This window comes from Centroberyx affinis, unplaced genomic scaffold (assembly GCF_046629955.1).
Source record: "Centroberyx affinis isolate AG114_WGS23_722 - 3 ecotype Tasmania unplaced genomic scaffold, CSIRO-AGI_Caff_v1 ptg002616l_1, whole genome shotgun sequence".
Taxonomy (NCBI): Eukaryota; Metazoa; Chordata; class Actinopteri; order Beryciformes; family Berycidae; genus Centroberyx; species Centroberyx affinis.
In genome coordinates this window covers 25126-51845 of record NW_027280812.1, presented here as the reverse complement: position 1 = coordinate 51845, position 26720 = coordinate 25126, and the positions used below count along the sequence as shown (strand labels likewise).

At 40.8% G+C, this 26720-nt stretch overlaps 1 protein-coding gene across 4 annotated transcripts; it reads left to right on the top strand.

Annotated features, from left to right (window-relative positions):
- Positions 1-1555: 1555 nt before the first annotated feature.
- Positions 1556-22013, top strand: LOC139657063 (choline transporter-like protein 2). 4 transcript variants are annotated; one of them, XM_071534759.1, is made up of 22 exons: positions 1556-1722; positions 11609-11657; positions 11767-11840; positions 12058-12142; positions 12322-12406; positions 12665-12778; positions 12970-13030; positions 13739-13862; positions 14115-14198; positions 14370-14482; positions 15261-15392; positions 15590-15689; positions 15940-16032; positions 16452-16536; positions 16719-16981; positions 17254-17348; positions 17764-17867; positions 17980-18053; positions 18167-18237; positions 18368-18456; positions 18686-18770; positions 19377-20998. In XM_071534759.1, the coding sequence occupies exons 1-22, from the start codon at positions 1695-1697 to the stop codon at positions 19565-19567; spliced, it is 2199 nt and encodes a 732-aa protein (XP_071390860.1). In that variant the 5' UTR covers positions 1556-1694; the 3' UTR covers positions 19568-20998. The 4 variants fall into 4 exon arrangements, with proteins under 4 accessions (XP_071390860.1, XP_071390863.1, XP_071390861.1 ...); XM_071534762.1 differs by lacking the exon at positions 19377-20998 and adding an exon at positions 21007-22013 and having other exon boundaries at positions 1560-1722; XM_071534760.1 differs by lacking the exons at positions 1556-1722; positions 19377-20998 and adding exons at positions 8690-9134; positions 21007-22013.
- The last annotated feature ends 4707 nt before the right edge of the window (positions 22014-26720 follow it).

Here is a 26720-nt window from a genome sequence, read left to right as displayed (position 1 = left end):
CTTCTTCTGTCTGCAGGATGATGTGGCCTATAATTGGACGTATCATTGTACTGATTTGTTATCATAACAGGGCAACCCAAGCAAGCATCAGGGAAGATTTTGCATGGGGACTTTTCCACTCAACATATGACTTACATTAGACCAATAAGATATTTCCACTCCTACCATTTTTCCATAATGGTACTAAGCATGGCATGCCAGCACCAGCAGAGTGCAGCATTCAATAAGACAAACCGACAAGTTTTATTGTAGAAAGGATCAAAGGATCCAGTTAATTAATTTGGTTTTACTCATGTAAACAGTTGTGTTGCAGGAGACACATTTGCAGTAGCCTAACATGAAAACTCTGTGCTTTTTAATGGTCGTTAAATTAAACTTCATACAGTTAATTAAATATGGATGTTGTTCACGCTCCAGCAAAACATTGTGTTATGAACTGCACTTGTGTGAGAACAATTGGTCAACAAAAGAAGAGGGATCTTGAAGTCCTTTTCCATGTTGGCACCACTTACATTTCTTGCATTTCTTGTCCCACCACCTGGATGCCAATAAAATTGTTTTTTGATCAAGTTTAGAACTTCCTCTTATCTTGGGTATGAATCTATAGGAGTAGTATTCATGTCTTTTTGACACATTCAGACAAATCATCCTATGTGGAGTTATAAAGCCACACATTCACACATTCGCTTAAACACATTTTTGAGTCACATTCCTATTCTCTACGACAAAGTAAGGAAACATTCTTTCAGAAGAGAAGTCTGTCAGAAGAGAAACAGGTCTTTTTGACACATTCAAACAAATTATGTGTAATTATACAGCCATAATACGCACATTCGCTTTAACACATGTTTGAGTCACATCCTCTTTTCTATAAGAGAAGCCTGTCCCTCATGGTGCAGGCTACAACAGCTGCCCTGACTCTCACCTAGTCACACAGAGTGCAGAGTCAGACCAGTCAGCCATCAGCTGTTATAGATTGAATTATGAATGAATAGATTCATAATTAATGCTGTCTTGAACTTTATTAGGTCAATAAAAGTTATGCTTTGTCATTGCTTTGCTGCCATACAGGGCTGCCCGGCCATGTTAATGGGCTAATGAAAATATTCAGATTGTCAGTCAGTCATGGTGGACAATCACTGGTGGTAGCCTATATTTTTCATGATGTGAGATACCACATACTTGCTACAAAACTGTGTTTACTATATTTCTACAGAAGCCTATAGTACCTCATTGGAATTGTTTTATAGTTTACACCCTCTCTTAAAATATATTATATTTGGATATTATATATTTGATAGATAAATAGATCATAATTGTAATCCTTTGTCATCGCCTGAAATGAGACATTTTAGAGAGAAATTTCCACATAGTCAGCCTATCTCTATGTTCATAAATATTGGAAGAAACGGACAGCGTCCCGTTAGAACGGCTCCGTGACCGAAAACTCCTGCCTCCGGTCACTGATTCGTTGAACACCTTGTCAATCACAGTTTCGTCCGGTTTCATTGGTCAGCGCTCTTTTCCAAGGAATTTCTCTGTAAATGTTTAGGAGGACAGTTGAGATTTGGAGCGGACTTCTGCGAACTGTTACAGTTGACAGACCCACAACACGATACTCACTGTCAAGACCAGGAATATGATATAATCTTCAGTTCTGAGCTTGTTTGAGCCAGAAGACACAGCCGTTAACCATGGAACTGGAGGAGAAACCGAAATATGGTAATTATTTAAAGCCCAAAACGACCATGCTTCACTTCAGCTGTCCTGGGCTATCACTCAAGGAAAGCGGACACACAGTAGTTTCGTTTTATGATTCATATGATACTCATTACAATTATGCAACTATTTTTTTCTGTTTGTGTGTTGGAAAAAACTGTTACGTTTCTTATTTTTTGTCTCGTTGTTCCAAGCTTCCCCTCGCTGGCACTTGAAATAACGGTAGTCCACTTTACCTCGCGCCTCTAATGATTTGGAACTTCTGCATATGCAAATGTAATTATTTGCGAACAGTGCTGTCCAGTACATACAGAAACAATGCAGAAGCCTATAAGTGTTTTGTCTGTCATGAAATGAAAAGTCAGCATGCCTGATAGAGTTGGTAAGCTGCTGGTTAAACAGCCTAGCATGTTGTCAGGGTATACAATGTCCCAGTTTATCTTTTGCTTGTCCAGTTGCTGCTACATTCCTCAGATTGGTATGGCAGGCAAGAGGAGCTTAGCTCAGACACAAGTATGACGCCCAGCTATGTATAGATCATAGCTAATTAGAAAATACCTCAAACATAAGAATAGTGTCTTCATTTTACAACTGGACGCCTTGATTCTCTCTATATGATATCTTTTATTTTCATATTTGAAACGTCATTCTCAATTCTAGGGATACATGTTTTAGTTTAAGATCCTTAAAATATTCTAGTTTTGAAATCTGTATTGTATTGTTGAAAACAGGATCCCTAGTTACCATGGGATTGCCAGAGTGTATACTATGCTGTTGTAATTTTAGGATAAGCATGCCCTCCTTACCCCAATTACCCTTTCTGAATGTGTTTTAGTGGTGACACGCCCTGTTACATGATGGGTATGGCACATCGCCCTTTCTTAAGTAGCCAATGGTGGAAGTTTTTGAGAAATTAAGGAAGAAAAGAAAAAGCAAGCAGCATTGTGAACACTGAAACACACTGAAAAGCCTTATTTTCGTGGTGGTAACCTCTTCTTTTGTACAAAAAATATTGGACCATTTTGTCAGTTTTTAAGGGATTTGGTCATACATACTGTTGTGCAGCAATGAATTCAGTTTATTTGGCTTGTGCGGGTTGTTGTCAAGTAGGGATGAATAATAGGATGAGGTAACTTGATGGTTGTCTCCCTTCTCTCTCCTTTCCTCTGGCAGTCCTAATGTGGCTTTAACATAGTGTTTTCCTCCTCTCCTCTGAACACACCCTTTTCCTCTCTGCCTGTCCCATGATGGCTAATTGATTTACATTACCAGCCCTCATTTTAACCCCTCTTACTTGGCACAACAATACTGTCTGTACCATTGTTTGTAATAGCCAGATTCATTCTTATAATATGTCAAGGATTCAGACAGTATAAGTCAGAACAAGATGATAAATGGTAAGAAACCAAGGACAAACATAATTGTGTTTGGGCCCGTGGGAGTCACCAGCGGTGACTTGACCGCAAATGCACTTGAGGACTGAGTGTGGTAGGAGAAAACATGGATGTCAATAGCCTCAAGAAACTTTTAGTGAGACACACTCTGCATGTTAATATTTCTCATCAAAATGATCGATGCATCTTGAGACTTAAGGCAATCCAACTGAAAAGGGAGGTGAGATTATTATTTGTGAGTAATGTGAGCAGATCTTAGAGGCCCTCTTTACATTCATTAAGCTGATGGATGATCCTAACTGATCATCTAACTGACTGTTGTTGCGATTTTGCTTTTGTTGTCAAAGCCATGTGTCTTCATTTCATAGTTTGGGATGCTTGAAATGAAAGATATGGTCAGAGGACTTACACCATAATTGTAACAGGGCTATAATGAGGAGCGTTGTGTATCATAATGTATGTTGCCCTTTCATCTGTTCACTTGTCCATTTTCCATCTCTGAGGAATGTGTCTTGCTGTAAATCTCCAGCAGCACTTAACGCCATTAACCTCACATTCATGTTTTTCCAACGCTGTATTCATAAGCTTGTCCTTAATGTGTCATCCCACAGTAAGAGCATTTCAGAAATACAGCTTGTTCGGAATACTTCCCTAACACACTGTACGTTTGGCCACTATTTCACATGTTGGAGTAATTTCAGGCTGAGATATATCAAGAAACCTCAATGACAGGATCTGAACCAGCCTGCAGCCATGCCCTGCTGTAGATTAGGTGTAATTATAAGCTGTATTTAGGAGAGTGGTTTGAAACCTGATCCTGAGTCTCTCTGATCTCTGTTCCAAGTTTGTGCAGTTTGCTAAATTGAAGTTTTTTGAGCTATATTTGAAGATTTACTTTTTTGGCCTATTCCAGCAGTTTTCAATTCAATTGTCTTGTTGCCACAGTCTCTTTTATACTCACAAGTCACAAACAGCCATGCGCTACAGACGAAGGAAAGTCTCCGTCATTACAGCCAGGCTTTTCCACTTTAATATGCTTGATCATAGCCGTATAACCCAAACAGAATCATATGACTTTACTAACTTGCTAGTGATTATGCCAGCTAGCCTACAGTCTGAACTACAAAGGCATGTTCAGAGCAGTGTGAGACCATGGTTATTAAGGTCAGGGAAAATGAAGAGGAAAAGAGGCAAAAGTAATTTGGATGTTTAGTTACAGCACTAGGACCACCCCTCTCTATTTGTGGGCTTCCTTCCCAAACCAGTAGCTGTGTCTGTTGAACTTGGCTGATCTTGCTGACCCTCCTTAGCACAAATATCACTCTTTGTTAACAGGAATACACCCATTATTGGCACTTTGACAACTTATTTATTTCCCCTAAATGCTCTGTGAAATATTCTCCTTAAATATTTTGCATTTGAGTCAGGACTTTTCACGAGAGGAGTTTGCTTCTGAGGAGTGAGGTCAATTTGAGAGAATATTTAGACTATATTTAGAATATTAACTGTAATCATGTTTGCTTCCTGTTTTGTTGCTTTTATCAGTAGAAAGTCTTGCTAATTAGATTGATTCTTTCTAATTGCTAGGTGCTGAAACTCTGTTTCCCACATATCTACACTGGGAAAGAAAATAAAAGTGCTATATGAGTGGGATCTCTGTTTCAATGTAGTGCCTTCTGTCATCTGTGTCTGAGTGACTGAAGGAGCTACACCAGGTGCACCAAGGGAGATAAGGGTTGGATGTTGCTGATCATTTATCATTGACCTCACAGTGTCTGGGTGAAACATCACCTCTTCTCCTGTCTTAAGAGGTCAATAAGGGCCCTACCAAGAGTGCACACTGTAAATATTAACTTTTTGTCAAGAGGATTGTGCACAAGAGATGGATTGAGATGAAGTGTTACAACTGACTTTTAATAACATTCTGTACCATATTGCTGCTGTTGCATGAGAACCTTGTATCTCTAAAATGTCAGCTTTTCAGAAACTAAGAAAAACAGCCTTGTTTGTAGCTTGACCATCATGGATTTTCCTGTTTACGCATTGGGTTATGAAAGGGTTTCATCGGCCCAAGGGTGGTCGAATTTTCTCAACCTTTAGAGCAGCACGGAATCCTTTGATCAAAGTTAAAACATGAAAATCAATCAAATTTGGATTTACAAGATTTTCACAGGACAGTGACAGACAGAACAGGGCAGAGCAGTGATACGTAGCTAGATTTAAGACAGCAAGAATCAAATTTCTCATTGCCTCATGGGGATGCCCGAAAAATAGTAGACTATACCAACTAAGGCTGTAAAACCTTATGAGGGTGTCCGTGTTCATATTTCTTATCCCAGTGGTGATGTACTGGTTTCTTGTTGGTGTTCTCAACCTCCTTGGTTCATCTGAAATTAATATTGGCTCATGTGGTTGCCCAGACACAGAGACAACTGGGAAACAGACCTTGTGTGTGGAGGACAATAAGCATTCTTCTTTGCTCCAATTCTAACCACAGTATCTGCGGTAGTTGTATTATCTCCAGCAGCCAGCACTATCTGGAGACCTTCGTACCAGACAGTATTGCCACATATATTGTATGCTTCTCAAACTGTCAAATGATATTCTCTCACTTTAAATAGTGTCACTGCTCTTTAGTCTAAAACTGTGAAAGTGAAGGCGTTGTACGATAGTGGTGTTGCTTCCTCTGTGAGATACACTGCAAATAGATTTGAACTTGGACTTCAACACTCCACACCCTCTTACTGTAATGAAAGACATGTGGGAGACTAGCAGGGAGGGAGGCTGCAGCTTCTAGATAGCATTAGAGTCTGCCTACTGTATTGCCTGGCCATGACATCATAGTCCTGTCTCATACTGTCGCTGTCAGGTGAACACCTTGTATCTCCTCTTTCAACAACTAAAAAAAAACAGCCATGGTTTTAGCTTGACCATCATGCATTTTTGAGTTTATCCAACAGGTTTTGAAAGGGTTTCAAAAGCCCAAGAGGTCCGAATTGTAATCATCAAATCATCAAAACTGGAGTTACAAGGTTTTTACATGACAACAGCAACATGTTGCTGTCCTCCATCAGCCAATAGACAAGGCAAAATACTGGCAGATTTAAGTGATGGTTGTATTAGAAACCACACAAAATGCTTCACTTACTGGCCAGTTTGTGTAAACCAAGATTCACCCCTCCATCCACAAACTTTGGCGAGATGCTATACAATAGTGCTATACAACTTAATGTACAAGTTAACAGGGGACACACAGATTCCTTGTATGTTAAGCTGGAAAGGAAATATGACTTTATTTTCTGGACAGGGGAGGTGAAGGGTAGTGGCAAGACAATAAAGCTGAGAAACTCAGCTCAGGATACCAAGTAAATACTGTACCTGAAAATGAAAGTCTTAAAAAAAACTGTGCAGGATGTGCATTTCTTAAAGTGATACTGCCCTCTAATAAAACGTTTTCACCCTTTAGCATGCCACATATGATTACATGACCAGTCACCCATCAGTCTTACCACTAATACTGGCTGTTCCATGCAGCAGTACTGATGTCACTCAGTCATCTCTATTTTGAAAACAGTCCAAAATATCAAACGTCTAACACATATACAGTATAGACAATGAGAATACAACCTAGATAATATTATTTAACCTAATTGACTAGTTCTGTGTTCTTTCCAATAAGTATTTTTTTCCTGTTTGAAGGTGATTGATTATTATTTGTTTAATAATAACAGTCAGAATCAAATGCATCATACTTGTTACTACCAATCATCGGGGAAGCTACTGGAGTTTGTGTTTCTTTAAATTTGTGGCTTTATAAAGAATCATTAGGAAAATAGTGTGGCATTTCATAATTCAATCAAAACTCTTAGCCATGTAGCAAATGTTATTTGTCTTTGTAATGATTTTAGTGAATGCAGAGGGGCATCTAGGCCACATGCACAATGATGGTTCATTGGAATTGGATTAGATCCCTTGGAAAGAATGCTTTTAACAGATTAAAATGGTTGCCCACTGCCACCCACCCTGCTTCCCTCTAGCACCGCACCAATGTTTATCATTTTTAAGAAAGAAAAATAGATATTGAGAAAGAAACGTGAGATACTATTCAATTGCTTGTCTTATAATGAATGGTATAGATCAGGTATAATCCACACTTGAGTCAAATAGTATTTGCAAATAATTCTTAGCATTAATTTTGGCTTGTTTGAAGTATCAGATGGGTGGGGTTACTGCATCAGCACATTAAGAATACTAAATTGACATTCAAATATTTTAATTGTCTAAACTTTATTTCACTCATTATATTGTCCTATATGACAAAACCCAGCCATCTGCCAATCCTAGCAGCTTAAAATAAATGTTTGCAAATACTGTTTGGCCTCTGGCATTATCTGCCACAGTTCACCAGTGAACAGACAATAGTGGGAAGTGAGAACTGCTGCTGGGATGATGTGCCATGTCATGTCTATGGTAGAGCAAATTACATTTCTAGAGAATAGCAGTCTCTGTTTCACATTGAGTCACTGAAAAACTTTTTTGTGTGTGGAAAATTGGCTACGGCAAAGCCAGGTCTCCAGATGGGCTTTCCCATGAGCAGTAACATTGGCCATAACAAGAGAACAGAATGGATGGAAAGTTTCAGTCATTTCAGCTGAATCTTCTGTTTCTTTCAGCATCTGTACAAAGAGTGTTGGACACTGAGTCCATCTGTGAACTCTGTATGAGTATTCACAGTCCTCTGTTAAGATGATAAATGAAAGCTAACACACTCCCTAATTGCCTTTGACTAGTGAATGCAGATAACAGAGAGCAATCCAAGAACTCTCTTGCACGCAAGCACTAACACTGAAAGCAGTCCTAACAGAAAGAAGGGGCAATAGCAGGATTTGGTTTTGGTCTTCTCCTTCTGGCCCCGTGAATCAGGGTAAAGCAATGTGGAGCCACCCAGTGCAATACTCCAATGTCCCCACAAGATGGGAGAAACACTGTGAGAGGACAAAGGTTTGAGATGACACACTTGGCCATGTGAGCTGATCAGCCTTTGAGTTTTTACCCATTTGTGAAAGTATTTACTTCCAAATGAAGATACATTCAACTGCTTCAAGAATAGGCCTAGTTAAAACATAAGCCATAGTGGTTGAAGTTTTAGTGCTATATAGGCTAAAAACGCTTCATTTTCAAGTTAATATTGTGGGCATGCACTCCACTGCAGGTGATGTTTGCTGCCTGCAGTCATCAGACTAAAATATCCTGCACACCTGAATCTCATCATTCCTCCTCCACAGCAGCTACACAACACTCCACAATCCTGCTGACACTCACTACTGGAGGCAACGGTGCAGGCAAATTCCTCCTTGTTTTCTCCAAACACATGTTTCTGATAACATCTGAGCAACTTTACTTGGTATTCCTCCTCTCTCTCTCTCTCCCTCCCTCCCTCACACACACACTCTCTCACACGCACACGCACACACAAACATTTCTAAACAGGAGGGGGAGGGGTCAGTGTGTGAAACAGCACCTATTTGTGCGTCCACGCCTCTTTTTGTTCAGCCCCAGCTTCCCCTGTAGTTGAGTTACCAGCCTGTTTGGATGGCTCTCTGGTGATGAGGGCAGAGAAAGAGATGGAATAGAAACTAGGAATAAAAGTGGAAAGACAGACAATAAGAGGTCTGTTGGAGAGGAGAAAAAGGGGGAGGAGATAGAGGGAGATGGACAGGTGGACTGGAGATAGGAGAGAGGCAGCTGTTGCAGGAAAAACACAGGGAGAACTCTGAGGTGGAGCATTGCTGCTATTCAGGGACAGGTTGGACAGGTTTCTCCCTCCACAATACCTGTGTCTCCCCTTCTCTCGATCATCTATACAGTCACAGACTGGTGGGAAGGAGAAAGAAGTGAAGCTGAAAAGGGGGCTGGAAAAAAGGTGGAAAGAGTGAAAGGGTTTTCCGCTTATTTCAACATTTGGCCCAGAAAGGAATTTCAAGATGCCTGAGGAGGACGGAGCGTATTATGGAAAGCATGGTAACTAATTACTGCTGCTCATACTGACTTAAGTTTCACCTTGACTAGAAGCTTTTTTCCTATTTAGCTGTTTGCTAAATAGTTCTTTTCAAAGTATCTTTATTGATTCATCTTAATGCTTGTCTTTTCTCACTGCTGACAAAAGGAATCAGTCTCTTGAAAGCTGTTAAAGTGCAAAGTGATTTTGTTTTGAGTGAAACTAGAGTGGCAGTATCAGCTTGTCGATATGGCGAGCAGGGAATGGGTGTGTGTGTGTGTGTGGAACCTGCTACTGATGGCAGCTTTGTTGATTATACAGGTGTGCTGGAGTGCAGGCAGCTCTTTTATCAGCAGTTTGTTTTGCACAAATGTTACTGTGCTGTGTGAACATAATGATTGAAGGAGCTGATTAGTAAGGGCAGGCTGTTTTTTCATCCAAATAGGAAAATATCACTGAATGGATGCTTTTCATACCTGTGTCACTGGTTGCTATGGCTAAAGAGAAGGTCAACACGCCCGCCTTCATCTTAAGCGTTCTATTCAAGTGTTGTGTCTGTAATAAGTTTCTTTCTTTGTTGTTGTATTTGGCTATGGAAATCCACTCTGTCGATCTATTTGGAATACAAAGCCAACCTTGGCTCAGCTACGTTTTGTTACCATATCAAGAAGGGCACCTCACAGTGATAATACTCAATCCACACACCATGTACATGAAATGCTACACCCATGCTCTCTCTATTTCTCTTTGCCTAAGAGGAGGCTATGTTAGAAAGACTTATGCCTCTCTAAGAGCTTGTCTGGTAAATGCTTGCTGCAGCGTTATCACCCTGACCGCATAAATTATTAATGTGCCAAGACGCCACACAGAATATCATACTCCACTGTCTAGACTCGGTGACTCAGGTGTCAGGACATGCTGCCATACATGATGCTACACATGTACACATACAGTACATATTGTGGTGGTATGGGGTTGATTGTTAGTGCTTTGGGAAGTGGAAAGTCCTGACAAGACAGCCATGATGTTCAAATGTTGGTAATTATAATTTTGATATTAGAGCTGTGGGTGTGCAGCCCATTACTCTGTTACTTTTAATTCATGTTTTTCTGTTTGCCTCCACTCCAACAATAATGGTGTGCATTACTTTCCAATTTCTAGGTTGCAGATCAACCACGTGACTAAAAACTAGCAAAGCTAAAGTTTCTTAAATGTGGCTTCTTGTCTTTTGAGCCAAGATTAATGCTATTAGGTTACAGGTGCGAGATGTATTTACTTATATAAGAGATCATTTCCCTCCCAGCTCTGACATAGTGACCTTAGATAACCTGCAGTTAACTTGACTATACAGTATGTCTGAGCAAGCTAGGCTTATCAGAAGCCTGCAGGACATCAGCTGATAGACCAGGCACTCCTCCTTACCCGCACTCTCAAACTAACATTGAGACATATCCGTCCTGATTGTACCAACTTATAGCAGCATTTAAACTAAAGTTATTTTTGGCTTAGATGTCTTGGTGATTTATGAAATCACTGTACACAAAAAGCTTTGTAGCTTTAGTGCTAATTTGTATGAATGAATGATCATTTGCAGAAAATCAGGCTATGATGCAATGTAATCATTGATCATTGCATTCCATGCTTCATACTTTAACTGCAAATTAAAATATAGAACTAACGTATTTTGAGTGAGGACAAAATTGCCCTTTGGTTTATATGGGTCAGTGTTTGTGGTGACACTTGAAATTCAAGTTTTACCTTCAAGTGATGTATAGGCTACAACTTCAAATCCATGGTTATGGCATAAATATAGCATCAACTGGCTAATGAATATTGTGTGTTTCAAAAGTAGGTGTACATTTTTAGATACATTATTGATATTCACTGTATTCAATATTTTTCATGTTTCCAGCTACAGATAGTATTTACAGACTTTTGAATGCTGAATTAATTTGTTTAAATGACTAAAATTATACAGCTTTGTTTTTCATTTATTGCTATAAAAACTGTAGCCTATACCTAATTTTTAAACATACTATATTTTCAAAACATAGTCCAACTGCTAAATGTAGGTCAGTAAATGATTCAGACCCCCTCTAGTGGCTGTGCAGGGTATGTCAGGTCCTTATTTCACATGGGGCTCGCCTCTGCTTAGTCACCAGGGAGGAATTTGTCGGGTTGCCAGGCGTGTCTGCCTGCAGGGAAAAGTCATTTCACAGGAGAATGGGAGGAAAGGGGGAGTACTGTTTCTTTAACGTTACATCGACTCCCCCTTAAAAATCTTGTAAGCTGGCAGCTGTTTTCATGACTCTTTCATGACATGGTTGCAAGGTGCATTTTTGTATTATGTCCTAATCACCAATGACTAAGATGGCACCAGTGTGTCTTCTTTATCGTTAAAAATCACCGTCGCATAACTCAACAAGCTCAACAAGCCATGCTTTTAGCCACAATGCATAGAGCTCACTGAGAGATAAATGCATTTTTTTGTGTGTAGGTGAACCAAGGAAGTATGACCCTACCTTCAAGGGCCCAATCCACAACAGGTGAGATAGAGGTTTGATTCTACCCCTGGTTTTTACAGTGTGCAGGTCAGGAAAATACAGAACGTTTTCCCTTGTCCCTCGAAACCTTTCTCTGTTCTCTACATTCTAGGGGCTGCACAGACATTGTGTGCTGCATCCTCTTCATTCTTGCCATCCTGGGATATGTTGCAGTGGGAATACTTGGTAAGAAAACAGCACTGTGTCTTGGGTTGTTCAGACACCAAAACACTGTTGAATTCCTGGTTTACTCCACTAGGAGCTGAAAGGAATAGATACAACTATAACTTACTAATACAGTGTAGATCATTGACAAAGAGCACAAAACCACCAGACAACCTTATATCCTTTACTGATGACCTATGATGGATTGGTTGCTTGGTGTTTTTTTTTTGTCTCCCAGCCTGGTCCCAGGGTGACCCCAGGAAGGTGATCTACCCCACAGACAGTCGAGGCCAGTTCTGTGGGCAGGCCGGCACCCCACTGGAGTAAGTTGCCTTCCTATCATGGATTTCACTGTTCCTAATACACTGCTGGACATTGAAATGCACAGACATGGATCATTATCACCTGTTCTGTTCTTTTAACACCGCCCTCATTTAAGTTTTCTCTAAGCTCCTTCTGCCTCTGACCATTGTGTGTGTGTGGTTTTGTCTGCCTTAAACAGGAACAAGCGGCTGTTGTTCTACTTCAACATCATGAAGTGTGCCAGCCCCATGGTGCTGCTGGAGTTCCAGTGTCCTACCACACAGGTGTGATCTCCCCTCTTCTCTTAAGCTCTCATCATGAATCATGGCCTTTACTGTTTTTGTAAACTGTACTTTTGATTTCTGTTTGCTCCTTTTATCCATATGGACTAAAACTTCTGTTATTCTGACCATTTATTAATTCGCCACCCTGCCGTGCTGCATTGTTCTATTTGTAATCATGAGCTGTGAATGCTTCTGATACAGTAAGACCCCTGTATTTGATTAAACTATATCATGCTGTAAATTTTGCTTCAACCTCAGATGTGTGTGGAGAAGTGCCCTGATAAGTTCATGACGCTGATCAAGGCCTACACCAACAAGAAGGATTTTGACTATTACAAGAACTTCTGCAAGGAAGGGCTGACTAACACAATGGTGAGTACAATGCCATGCTGACAATTTTGGTTGCTGTGACACTTAAATTCCAACCTTCCACCATGCTTCTGACCAATGTCAACGTCTTCAACTTCAGCTATTAATACTTTCAAAAAGCTTTGAAACACCTTTTTTTTTATTTGTTTTTATACAAGCCATTCAAATGCAGTTTATTTAACGTGTTGTTTCAGAGTGTACCAGAGATCCTGAAGGCAGGTCTATGTCCGGCCATGCTGACCCCCAGCAAACCCTGTGAGTTGTTTACCTACCAACCCATCTGTAAAATACTCTCCCTGCCCTCCACCACTTGGCCCTTTTTGCTCCGTGTATACTGCTCATGTCTCATTTCTACATCATGAAGGCAAAATAGATCATTCAAAATAGGATATATTTTGCATACTTCCACAGCTCGTATGCAGGTCTGGAAAAAACATCTGGTGTATGGAAATTGATTTTGTGAATTTATACATCTTAATACTATTGGGAATTGAACAAAACGTCCTGAAAAGTATGGAAAACTGTAATTTTGTTCCAATACATGTGATCAACAATTTTATGTAGTTGTAGACCTGCTGTGTTTGTTGTTATGAAGAATTATCTTCAACTAATAGCGATATGGCCTAGATGACATTCATATTGCCCAGCCACTATCCGCATACATCATATTGAACACTGACCGTAATCTTCAAATCCAGTCAAGGAATTAAAGTTTGTAGGATGTATGACACTTCAATGGAAAATTCAGAGGAACTTTTGTGAAGCAGAGTGTATTTGTCATCCTCTAGTTGGTCCACATTAGTTACTTATGCACAGCCTGTCATACTGTAACTGTACCACATTAACTGTTTAATATACTTTTATTTATCCAGTGAAGGGTTTGCTGAGCATGCATGCTCCTCTACTGTTGACCCCTGACCAGTTCCTTTTTAATAACTTGGCTTTTCTTCCACTTCCCTCCAGTCACCCGTAGGTGCTTCCCTGCTTTGGGCCAGAAAGGAGGGGCGATCACTGTGGGAAACAACTCTCAATTTGACGATGGAACCGGGACCATGAGAGACGCCAAGGATCTAGTGGATGGAGTCAAGTGAGTACATCACAGACATCATTGTGATACAAAATTAAGTTAAGCTTTCATACTGTCACCATTTTTTGTTATTTGTTTAAGACAACATACTGCAGTATGTTTGATTATAAATGAGATTTGAAAATGGCTGTCTTGTGCTGTGGCCTGCCCCAGCCTGCCAAAATAGGTTTTATAAGTATTACCTGAAGGGGAAAAAGCCAATAGAGTTGCACTGTGCTCAACGGGATAAAGACACATTTATCTCTCCCACAGGAATGCCACTGTGGTGATTGAGGCTCGTCAGGTGGTCATGAAAATCTTTGAGGATTACACACACTCCTGGTACTGGATCCTCATGTAAGTCACTATGCTTCATCGTAAAATCCACTTCCTGCAACTTGTTCACTCCTAGAGAACTGCGAAGGCCTTCAAAAACGATACACAAAGCATGAAATAATATCACCTGTTTTTACTGCTCACTTTCTTTGCTGAGCTTCTCTTTTCACGCCCTCAATTCTCTCCCTCTAGAGGATTGGTTATTGCTATGCTCACCAGCCTGCTCTTCATCGTCCTCCTGCGCTTCCTGGCAGGGATCATGGTCTGGGTCATGATTGTCATGGTGATACTGGTCATAGGATACGGTAAAGTGGCTTCTTCTAAGACATGATCATCATCTTTTCAATCTCAACCTCAAATGAGCAGTTCTGATGCTGCGTTCCAGAGATGTTAGGAAGTCAGAAATTCTTCCTACTATGAAAAATGCTGTGGAACGGCCCTTCAATTTGGAATTCCAAGAAGTTAGTTTTCTTAACCCTGAGGTTGCAGAGATGCAGTTATCTAATATAATGTCAACATGGTGGCATACACTGTAAATGCTACACAGCATTACTTTTAACATTTTTATTATCGTAAAGATACATTTGATTTTCAGCATCACATGACCTTACAGTTATCAAAACACCTGCGTGGTAAACTGTTAAGCATATAGATTTTATATTAAAGGTGCCATAGAGTTACATTCTTAACCACTTGCTAGCTAACGTTGTCAAATGTCATTGACAATGTCGTTGGGCAAAGAAAATCTTTCAGGCGTCCATGTTTCTCCCCTGGTTTTCTGAGCTGCATCACTGGAACATATGGAGGTTGTGTCATTACCACCTATAAATTGGTCATTTCTGACCTTGAATGGAACGCAGCATGAGGAACTACACTTGCTGTAGGAACTACGTTTGAGGAAAAACATTTGCTGTGTTGTTTTCTAGAGTTTAGAATAAGATTTTTTGAATATCATAATTTCCATTTTTGTTCTTTTGCATACACTTCTTCCCTTTTTGTTGGGAAAATCTTTCTGCTTACTACCATTCCCACTTTAACAATATTCTATCTCTCTTTTGTGGTTTGTTTGTTGTTGCTGGTTAGGAATCTTCCATTGCTACATGGAGTATGCTGCCCTGAAGGGAGAGCCTGGCTCTGATGTGACCCTACAGGACCTGGGCTTCCAGACAGACTTCTCAGTCTACCTGCAGATCAGACAGACCTGGCTGGCCTTCAGTGAGTACACAACACATACATGTACACACACTCACTCCTACTACGTGCTCACACTCAATTCCTGATGGCTTTGCTACAAAATTGGGCCAACATGCCCATACAATCAAACTGAACTGTAAAGCTTCACAATGAATCCTCTCTGCACAGTATATTGTGTTCTCATCATTGCTTTCTCTGGCCCACCCTCCCTCTCTTAGTGATTATCCTGGCCATCGTGGAGGTTATAATCATCCTGCTGCTTATCTTTCTCAGGAAGAGGATCCTCATTGCCATTGCTCTTATCAAAGAGGCCAGCAGGTCAGACTTCACATAAGACACCGGGAGACATTCAGAGGAGAGGGTGGAAGGGGTGGAAAACAGATCAATGAAAGCTAGATGTTACATGACTTTGCTTTAAAAATAAGTTTAGTGTGACTCATAGTAATGGATTGAAATGTCAAGTTAATGGCACAGCCACAGATGAGGTAATTCAAATATAACAATAGATGTTTTTTCCCCTTTTCCCCTTGCTTGCTCCTCCTCACTGGTGCTGTTGTTTTGTTTACAGAGCCATCGCGCATGTGATGTCTTCCCTTTTCTACCCTCTGTTCACTTTTTTCCTCTTGGCCATGGTCATCGCCTACTGGGCAGTTACTGCTGTGTATCCTTTCAAGTTACAGTCAGTGGTGTTGAATGTTATTATTTAGGGCTGGCTGTAGCCAAAAACCTGAAAGCAGACTTGGGACTGAAATATTGCTGTCACAGGTCTTGGAAAATGGGCAGGGAAAGTGAATGAGTAACGGTCTCCCCTCCCTCAACAACAACTGAGCTGCCTACGAGCCAGGCACCTAACCACCAACTGCTGCCCAGTGGCCAGCAGCAGAGAGTCAGCGTTGTGCTGGGCAGCTGCCAAATGTGTGTGTGTGTGTGTGTGTGTAACTGTATGAGTGTGAAGCAGAGCGTTGCTGTAAAAGGGCATGTGTGGCTGACAAAAACCTGGATAAACATTAGTGATGAATGAGGTTGGGATTTGTAGTCTTAGAAGTCCTTATCATTATAGTTCTTGACAGTATTGATCAGCTTCTTGTCCACCTCTAATGAGCCCATCTACAAAGTGTTCAATGAGACGGCCTGTGAGCACTCGAGGAAAACTTGTGACCCAGCTGTGAGTTTTCTTATATTTTATCTTGTTGGTCAATAAATTGTCAGTTTCCATCAGAACCCACAAGCAGCTTCTTATCTTAATACAGTGACTGAAGTATACGATCGTTAAATTTGTTTTTTCGTCTCATAAATCATCACAAACTGTGTGTACAATCTCTCTATATAACCCCTATCTGTGGTCAGAACTTCTCCACCACTTCTCTCAAAGTGGATTGCCCCGACTCCGAGTGCCTGTTTGCCTTCTACGGTGGAGAGACGGTTTACCACAAGTACCTGATCGGCCTGCAGTTCTACAATGTCTTCCTCTTCTTCTGGTGTGCCAACTTTGTCACGGCTCTGGGACAGATGACCCTGGCAGGGGCCTTTGCCTCCTACTACTGGGCCTTCGTCAAGCCAGATGACATGCCTGCCTTCCCAGTCTTTTCTGCCCTGGGGAGATCTCTCAGGTGTGTGTATGCGCTTGCATGTGTGTGGAGGCTTTGTCGTGGTTTTCTAGTGTCTACATCGCTCATCTCTCAGTTGATACACACTTCAATACATGCTGTATTCATTTGCATGTGAATTACGTAATGTTTTATACAAAAGTGTCTGCATAGGTGCTCTTTCAGTTGATACACATGACATAAAACATGCTACTTTCATAACTTTCTTGTAAGTGTGTGGGATATGGATTTTATTATTTAGTCATTTATTATACTATTGTCTCTCCCTGTGTTAGGTATCACACAGGAACTCTGGCGTTCGGCTCCCTCATCCTTTCTATCGTTCAGATCATCAGGGTTCTGCTGGAGTATCTGGACCACAAGCTTAAAGGTCTGTTGCCTTTGTTACATATAACGCTATGTAGATATCTACTTTAGGCTACATGATAACATACAGACCTGGGTCAAAGTGTAGTCGCAAGTAATTCTTTGTCCTTTGTTCTAACCTGCTTGCAGTACCACATTGGTAGGGTTTACTGTATCAGAGTAATTCAGATAGTAGCAAGTAAATTGTCAGCTGCAGGAAGGTGTACTACATTGATGACCCAATATTTTCCTCCGATTGTTTAACTTCCTGGCATTCATTGTATTGTCCTGCTACCTAACGCCTATTTAAACCAGGAATGATGCCAGATACCATACTGTTTGGGCTGGGCTCTGAACATGCAGACCCAAGAACATTTGTGTTGGCTACTTCTGTTGTTACAGTAGATGTTTGTGTGTGTGTGTGTGTGCGTGGTCCTCAGGAGCCCATAATAAATTTACCAAGTTCCTGCTGTGCTGTCTGAAGTGCTGCTTCTGGTGCCTGGAGAAATTCATCAAGTTCCTCAACAGAAATGCCTACATTATGGTGTGTGGTTTACTCATTTCGGTGCCCTCTGCCTTAATATCATTATTATGGCTACACATTATTCATGATCTGGATGTTTGTCTTGAATGTAATGAGTGCCTTTTGTCCCTAGGTGGCGATTTATGGTAAAAACTTCTGCACCTCTGCCAGAGATGCCTTCTTCCTCCTAATGAGGAACATGATCAGGTGAGTGTAGAATAGATGGTGTGAGGTAAATTTTTCATTTCTGATTTCATACAGTTAGTAATATTTTTTTTTTTAGATTTTAATAGATAAGTTGATTCGGTTTAATCTCCCAGGGTAGCTGTCCTGGACAAAGTGACAGACTTCCTATTGTTCTTGGGCAAACTCCTTGTTGTGGGGCTTGTGGGTGAGTCAGTCTTTGGCTGTTCTATTCATTTCATCCTTAATCTTCATGCTGGCACGTTTTAGTTGAGTTGGATAACCTTTTTATTTTAGAAAATGTGGATTGTGAGTTGTCTTCTGTCTTTCCACCACAGGCATCTTTGCATTCTTTTTCTTCTCTGGGAGAGTGAAGGCCTTTGAGGACACGGCTCCCAATCTCCACTACTACTGGGTGCCCATCCTGGTGAGTCTGATAGTGTGCTTTCAATCAGAGATAACTTCATGTTCTGGATGTACAGGGATGTGGTTTTTCTTTTTTGTAATTCCTCAGGATTTCAGTTTTTTGGACCACCAATTTTTTGTCATTTGTAATGGAAGATTACAGTTAATCTGTTTTTTTCCTCTGCTTTTTTGTAGCTATGTAGCTATATTTATGTTCTGGGTGAAAAGTGCATGTTCTTGTTGTTCTCTAGACTGTGGTGGTTGGCTCCTACCTCATCGCCCATGGTTTCTTCAGCGTTTATGCCATGTGTGTGGACACGCTCTTCCTCTGCTTCTGTAAGTAGCACCTCCTCAGTCTATTTCTCATATTTGACTTCTACATAATACATTCAGATCGGTTGCACAAGTGCCAGATGTACATCTCCGGTATGTAAGAAAGGGACATTGCAAACATCTCATGGTACATTCAAGGAAGAAAGGCTAATTTTTGTGAAGTCGAATCATTCAGGGCTTGATGTAGAATACCAAGCTCAATGATGGACTGAATCAAAACTTCCCTCATTACTTGAACTCCTTCATTGCTTCTGGTGTTGGGCTGTCACTAATTCTAAATTGCATGAGTATGGTGTGCCTCACTTCAAATTTTCAGCACCATTTCAAAATAACAATCTGTGGCTTGCAATATTTTAACTTGCTAATTGCTGGTGTTGGACTGTTAACTTTCAAAATCTTTTTGAAATTCCTGTGGGTGTCTTGGCTTGCTATTTTGACTTTCTTTCTCTCCCCCTCTCTCTTGTCTCTCCCTCTCACTTCCCTCAATTCACCACCTCCACCTCCCCTTCCTACTGGTCCTCTGACTCTTCATGGTCATGACTTCAATAATAATTTCCTTCTACATCGATTAATTTGCACATGCACAAACACACACACGCACAAAATAAGGCGAAGACCTGGAGCGCAATGACGGCTCAGCTGCGAGGCCTTATTACATGTCTTCGACGCTCCATGAGATTCTTTGGGAGAACAAAGCTGAGGATCCATCTCCATCTTCTGCTCAGCTTCAGCAGCCAGAAGATGAAGACGTCCAGCTGAAGCAACAGCAGACTCAGATGCAGGAGGAGGAAGCAGCTTAGTTAGGAGTAGTGCGGGCAAAGACACTGTTGGCACGCAATGTGTGTATCAGCAGCAGATTTGTCACTAAGTTATGGGCATAACACAATAACGAAAAATCATGCGTCACTATGAATTGTACATTAAAACTGACGACTCCTGTCACGGCTGGAGACATCCTCAAATAATAATGATAGTAATGATCTGATACTTGTTGAACCCTGCTGGGAGATTGTCGTTTTTGCTTTCCCAGCAGCTGCCCAGTGCAATCACAACATCAGAAATTGTTTCCTTTTACCTGTCTTTCATCCCAAGGAAACATGGGAAATAAGATGTTAAGGATTTGATGGTTAGCTTGATAGAATGTCAAGCATGTGTCTAGTAATGATGAGATCAGATGTGTGCAGAAATATGTGGGTAATATGTTGCATGAAATATAACTTGAGGCCAGTCTCCTATTGGAAATGACAAAGGATATAATTTAGAAAGTTGCCCTTGTTGACAACCGTGTCTTTCCTCGCCTGTGGTAGATACTGTACTTCTGATGTCTGTAGTTGGTTAATGGTAGTTTGGACATGTTGAAAAACTGTTGAATTGCCATGCTCAACTAATTTTCTGGAGATGATATGGAGTGATTGGCCTGTGTGGGGGTAAACTGACATTTTGAGATTTGTTTTTTGCCTTTTTAAATAGTTCTACCACTGCCACTGGCCAATAGAAACTTGAAGCCGATTATGTGCCTAATTTACAGTGTTAGTGTCGGTCTAATGTTCACACCTTGGACTTAAAACTTTAAAGGTATCTAATTGTTTACAGTTTATGCACTATCAATGCTACTACTTTAGTGCGCTCTACTGTCAATGCACTGTTTTATTTTCTGTTCACTTACTAAGCCATAAGTGATTTTATATCTATATGAACACTAGTGATTCTCTTGAGGCTGGTAGCTTGATAGTCTCATATGTGGAACATTTCCCTGTAAAGCAGTGCATTTGCATTCAGTACCTCTTTGCCATGAAATACTGTATGTGCCTGGCAGTGCAGTTGGTTTGACAAGCAGTATTGAAGGCAGTGATTCTCCACTGCATGAAGCTAAGGGATTTGAACTGCCTAAATGGTGGCTCAGTGTTTTTTTTTTCCTGCATGTTTGTAGTGATAGTCAAAACTATTGATTAAAGCTGCAAGTGTTTGTTACCTGCCTATTTGACTTTTTCTGTGTGATAAATGTGTGGAACTGGAAACAAGCAAAGGTAACTTTGTAACACTACTACTCTAGATGTAGTTATGAACATTAATTGTGAAGCTTGACTGTAATTTTAAATGACTTGGCTTCCTTTAGACTTTGCTTTTGCGCTGTAAAGTGCCTCTGCTATGCTAAGAAATGTTTGGACTGTTTTCATGAGTTAAAACTGTACATCTGATTGCTGTAGTTTAATGCCATTTTCATTTCATCCCTTTATAGTGGAGGATCTTGAGAGGAATGATGGCAGTCCAGAAAGGCCTTTCCTGATGCCAGAGAGCCTCCGCAAAGTCCTGAATAAGAAGAACAAGACGCAGCCTGCAGAGTAGAGCGCCTCCTAACAGTGGAAGTGTTAGTGAGGCAAGGCTCTGAGCTAAAATCCACTGTGGAGTGGCTTCTGTACAATGGAAGACACCTTTAAACAAACAGGCTCGAGCAAGGACTTAATGCCATCAGTCACCAAGTGCCTATGTGACAATCAGTAGTGTCATCCATTGTGTTACTATATGTGTGACCAGCACACGTGTCATAACTTCAGTCCAATGTGCAAGTGTCGTCGCCTCAGGTTTTAAAAGGGTTTCACATTCCCGAAAATTTAGTTTTATTTTAATGCTGCATGTCTCTGCTTTTTATGAGTGAGACAAATATATGTTTCATTATGTCAGCTATTGAATTTAGAGCTGTGTCCTTTTTTAGTATTTTAAAATTTTGAAGATTATTCATTCATTTATTGAATACAGCTACAAACATAATCATGCTTTCAGTGTGTTGTACATTTTTGGTTAAAGAAGCAACTTAATTTGAGCGTGTTGTATTTGTTACATGAAGGTGAGCATTAAACTAATCTATTAAAAGTTCTATTAAAAGGTGTTTTAACTGTATACACAGGCCTTCGCTGTTTTGTTGCTGTTTTTGTTTCAAATGTGTAACCTTATGAGAGCTATGTAACATTTTAAATATTTAACCTTATTGTTACCAAAGCCATTACTCTACCAGTCATTGTCAAAGCCTTGTCTACAAAGTTGGTCATTTCTTTAAGACTCTTGCATAAGGCGTCTGATACTGTGTTGGAACTGTATCAGCAAACCTGTGGAGAAGGATTGAGATGGGAGTTGAAGCTAAACTTACAATGTAATTGACTTTAGGGACATACTTTGTGTGAGGCGCTTCTTTCATGCCTGTGGAGTTAAATTGAGCATGTTTGTTTTTTGAAATAAATAGTTTTATACATATAAGCTGTGTGAGACTGTTCCTCTAACCTGAGGCACAGTAAAGTGCCTGAAGTTGCACAGTATGACCTATCATGAAAGCTTTGATTTCACCATCATGTCTGCTGTTCTACATTTGACCATGAGAGGGAGTGCTGAATCTAATGTAATATGTTCTCTTGTTTGTCCCACTTTACCCCACCCACTGTTCAGTTTAGTTCTGTCAGCATGTGGTAGCAGAAGAGGCTTTTATCACCTGTGTGGTTGCAATGCTGGCTTTATGTAAGAGCCATCTGACAGTCCCAGGAGAGCTCTGCCTTGCATAGATGACAGATTTGGTCACATAATGCTGTCACTTCTCTCCCTCATCCTAAGAATCATTCATATTAGCACCTCAGCAAAAAGCAACACACTGAGCTGACAGAAAGTTTCAGGTAAATATATGGGAAAATATTACACTATATGCGAAAGGACTTCAATTTGGAAGTAACTAATCACAATTGCTGTGATTTCCTCCAGCAGTCTAAAGACATGCAATTCAGGTGGTTTGGAGACTCTAAATTGCCCATAGGTATGAATATGAGTGTGAGTGTGTTTGTCTGCCATTCTGTGTTCGCCCTGGCAACCTGTCCAGGATGTTTCACCTGCCCTTTGCCCAGTGCATGCTGGGATAGAGTCCAGCCCTCGTGGCCCTGAATAAGATTAAGTGGGTAAAGACAAAGAATGAAGGCATGAAGAAATCACAATTACAAAGGCAGCTACACAGGTGAGTAATATTAAGTTGAATTCCAATAAGCAGTATGTGTCAGCTGAAGAGGTCTGACAGTCACCACTTTTACATCTGAGTGTTCAAATGAAAATGAAGCAACTACCAGAGTTCCAAAGAGCTCAAATAGCTGGTGCTTGAGTTGTAGGTGCATCGGGCATAAAAACTGGAAAGGGGAACAGTCTCATGTCAGCAGAGACAAACCCCACTGGCAAAGAGTTCCAGTGGTTGCAAGGTCATGGTCAGGGATAGATGGACACTGAACAGGATAGTTGCTAGACACAACCAAAGTATGGCCTCAAAAATTTGCATACAGCTGAATCAACACATCGGTCACATAGTCTTAACAAAAACTATACTGCATTGCATACAGTCCAGGTACTTAATATTCCTACATTGTTAGGTGTCTCAGTTATTTTGTCCAGTATGTAGCACATACTGCACATAGGCATGGGTATGTTTCAACAACAATTGCAATCGTTGCTGTCATTCCAATGCATGTCTGAAATGTTGTGCAAGTGGCAATTAAGTATGGCGACAGGAAATACATTTTGAGCAACACATTCCTAAATAGATAGATTTGTAGAGGAGGATGTTGTTTACATCTCATCTTTACTTGACTCACATGGGTCAAGGGGAACAGAGTCTTGGCTGATCATCATGTTCCTCCCCTTGTCATGTGTTGAAGCTGAGGGGGAATATCACAGCTGACATGTGGGCCCTCTACGTGTTGTCGTTCCAACTGAGTCTATCTGAGCTCTTGTGCGCCCGTCAGTAACTAGTCTTGATGAATAAAATTGAGAATAACCTCGCCTTTTCAGTGACAGAAATGACATCACCTGCTTTTAATGAGTTCTTTGGCATGGTAACAAGTCCTTTGCGGTTTACAATGGAAGATCTCTCCAGGGGTAATCATGGGACCGGGCTGCTTTTTGCTTTTTATCTCATTATGCCACCCCTCTCCCAGAGGTTCTATTCATTCAGAGTAGACCTAATGCCAGATTTTTAACCGTCATAAACTTAATTTGAATAGGCAGCACAGTAAACACGCATTAGTGTCATGAATGTTCCCACGATATGACTTTGATTTCTGTTGTTTGCAATCAAACAGTGACTGATTATTGAGGAATTGAATCTCAGAGGATGCTGTTTGCTCAGCAGTGGTTTTGCGTCAGAGACCCAGGGGGTAATGAGGTTCACCGGCCAGTGAGGGTTTCCTTTCATTCCATTGACCATGGAGAACACCTGAGTGGTCGAGCCATTAGCAGGAGTGCTGCAGTCCTTGAGACTGACTGGTATGCACTTGATATTTCCTACTGTGGCCCTGGAAACCATAGAAAATGACAAACAGCTTACTGATAATACCTTGATGGAACATTTATACGTTTTCATAGTATTTTGGAACATTTTTTCATAATTAAGTAGGAATATCTAAGATTTTTGTGTGTGTGAACCAAGCAAATAACTTAAATAACCGAATATACTAATTAATCAAACGCAAAAGAGAGAGGCTATCTCTCAAACCAAGAGGCTGGCAGTCGCTGTGAAGGGCAAATCAAAACTGCATGCCACCTTTTATGCACAAGGAATCTGACCTAATTCAGCAACACTAATTCTAAAAACAGACATTCACACACAAACTACTAACCAAAATGCATTTTTGGTCCTGCGTGCACAAAGCTTGAGGAATCACTGATCAAGTCACATGATCATTATAAAATCTAAGTTCAGAGTTCCTATTCAGACAACCCTACTTCATTCATGCAGGCCTTCATCTTTCCTTGTGGATCACTTAGTGTAGCTCTAATTCTGCACACTGCTTACAGCCTGCATTTACTTTATTCTGAGCTCATCTGCTTTTTAAATGTATGAGTTTTCCATCCATGCGTTTCTCCTCAATGAGGGGGATGTATGGGGATAAGCAGAGCGCTCTGAAGCTCTGAGGCTTATTGTAACATCAGTGTCTGGATAAGAAAAGAAAGAAAGAAAGAAAAGAGAAGAAAGCTGCCTTAAAACCCTTTAAATTCAGACACCTTTGGTCAATTTAACTTTTAGTCTAGGCTTAAATTTCTGAATTCGGCGAGGCAAAGATCGCACTGTATATCCTCTGCCTTAAAGATCAGCTCTACTCATGTGGCTCATGAATGCAAGGATTTTCAAAAGGTATTTGTTTCTTGCTCTGCGTAGATAAAGAACCGCCTGTCTGCATTCCTCACCACAGCTGTAACCTTCATGCTTCAGCCTTTCTCTCAAGTCTCCAGCCTGCATTCTGTGAAGTGTTCGAGATTCTTAGTTTGCATGGCTCTCTGCCACGGAGCATCGGCTTCTCCTGTTTGGAGGGGATCAGTGGCTCATTAGCTGGGAGAAATATTCATCGTTTTTGGACAGATGTATTGCTTGCATCTTCCTTTTCAGCCAACAGTTCTTTGTCTGCTGCCATTATGTGATGTCAGACACCAATTAAGTATCTGGGCTCAGTAAATCAGGCTGAATGGTGGATCACAAAGGAGGTGTCAGAAAAAAAAAAGTGGAGAGTGAAATATCCCTGATTGGAGTCTCATGGCAGAACACAGGCACGCTGTAAACAAAAGGCTTGGTGGACTGTGGCTCAAGGGCCTTATGCAATTTGGAGAGCTTTGGAGAGACCTGCACACAGAGGTGGAACTGGGTGTGTTCAGAAAGTACTTACAGAATGTATCATTTTTATATTTCAAGTTTTTCATATCACCCTGCAAAGGTTCATGATAGGAAGAGGCAATATTGACTCATTGGAAGCAGTCATTCTCTCCTGATTTAAAAGTTTTCCCCATTTACATGAAAAACCAGTCAGACTGTCCTCAAAATGAAGATAAGCAAAGTCTGCCCAAGCCTTTAGAAATGCCCCTCTGTTGAACTTATACAATATATTAAGAGATGACAGTTTAATTGCAGGTTTAGGTGGTGTCCTTACGTCCTTTTCAGACTTGTGTTTATAGCCGGAGCTGATATATGATGCCGTCGAAACAGATTCAAGGGAAGCACCACACCTAAAGGCGTCACTGGTTTCAAAGCAGTGGCATAACTGGCTGGCTGGAAACAAATTAAATCTGCGCCAAGATTGAAGTAGAAGAGGAAACGTGAACGTCAGCGCACTTGTGTCAGTGTCAGTTCAAGTCTTAATTGTGCTATTGTGATGGCAAAATAATGAATATGAACCTTGGGATGTAGCAAGCATGATTATATCTTTATACATCAACGCAGGGTCAAAGAACTACTTTCTGTTGGCTGCTTTGCATAAGCCCGGCGTCATTCATGCTATATTTTCGTGAACTCGCATACACTCTTCCGTGTGACTGACTAAATAAGAGCATGTGATGTCTGGTTGTCGGAGTCGGGCTGTATACGTGCTGTGATGATGACGCATATCAACACTGCAGCATCCCATGCACAGGAAGGAACAGCTATCTTTCAGAGAGAAGTGAAGCATGTTTTCACTTTCTTGGAAAAGCCAGTGGCAAGCAGGTCAAGTTGTAAAGTTGTTGAATGAAACACACACACACACACACACACACACACACACACACACACACATACACACACACACTGGTGACCTGGGTCAGGGTCTTGACCACTCATTGTTTTTGCAGTCTGCAGATCGAAAAAACCAAGCATGTTCATCAGCTGTCTACAAAAGCATTTTGAAAATACAGTAATTTTCATGTAATGGTCAAATGATAGACAGAAAGACAGAGAGAGATACAGACAGAGGGGGACACACACTGATGCAGACAGTCATGCAGACACACAGTCAGCCAGACAGACAGTCAAATAAGATCAGACATATGGTTAACATTATGACCGGCTAACAAAAACACGAAACAGAGATTTAGCTCACTGGTCATCTAATAATATGTCTGAATGGAAGTATACAAGTGTTTGAAAATCTGGTCCTGATCATTTTCCAGTACCCACCCAGTACAAGT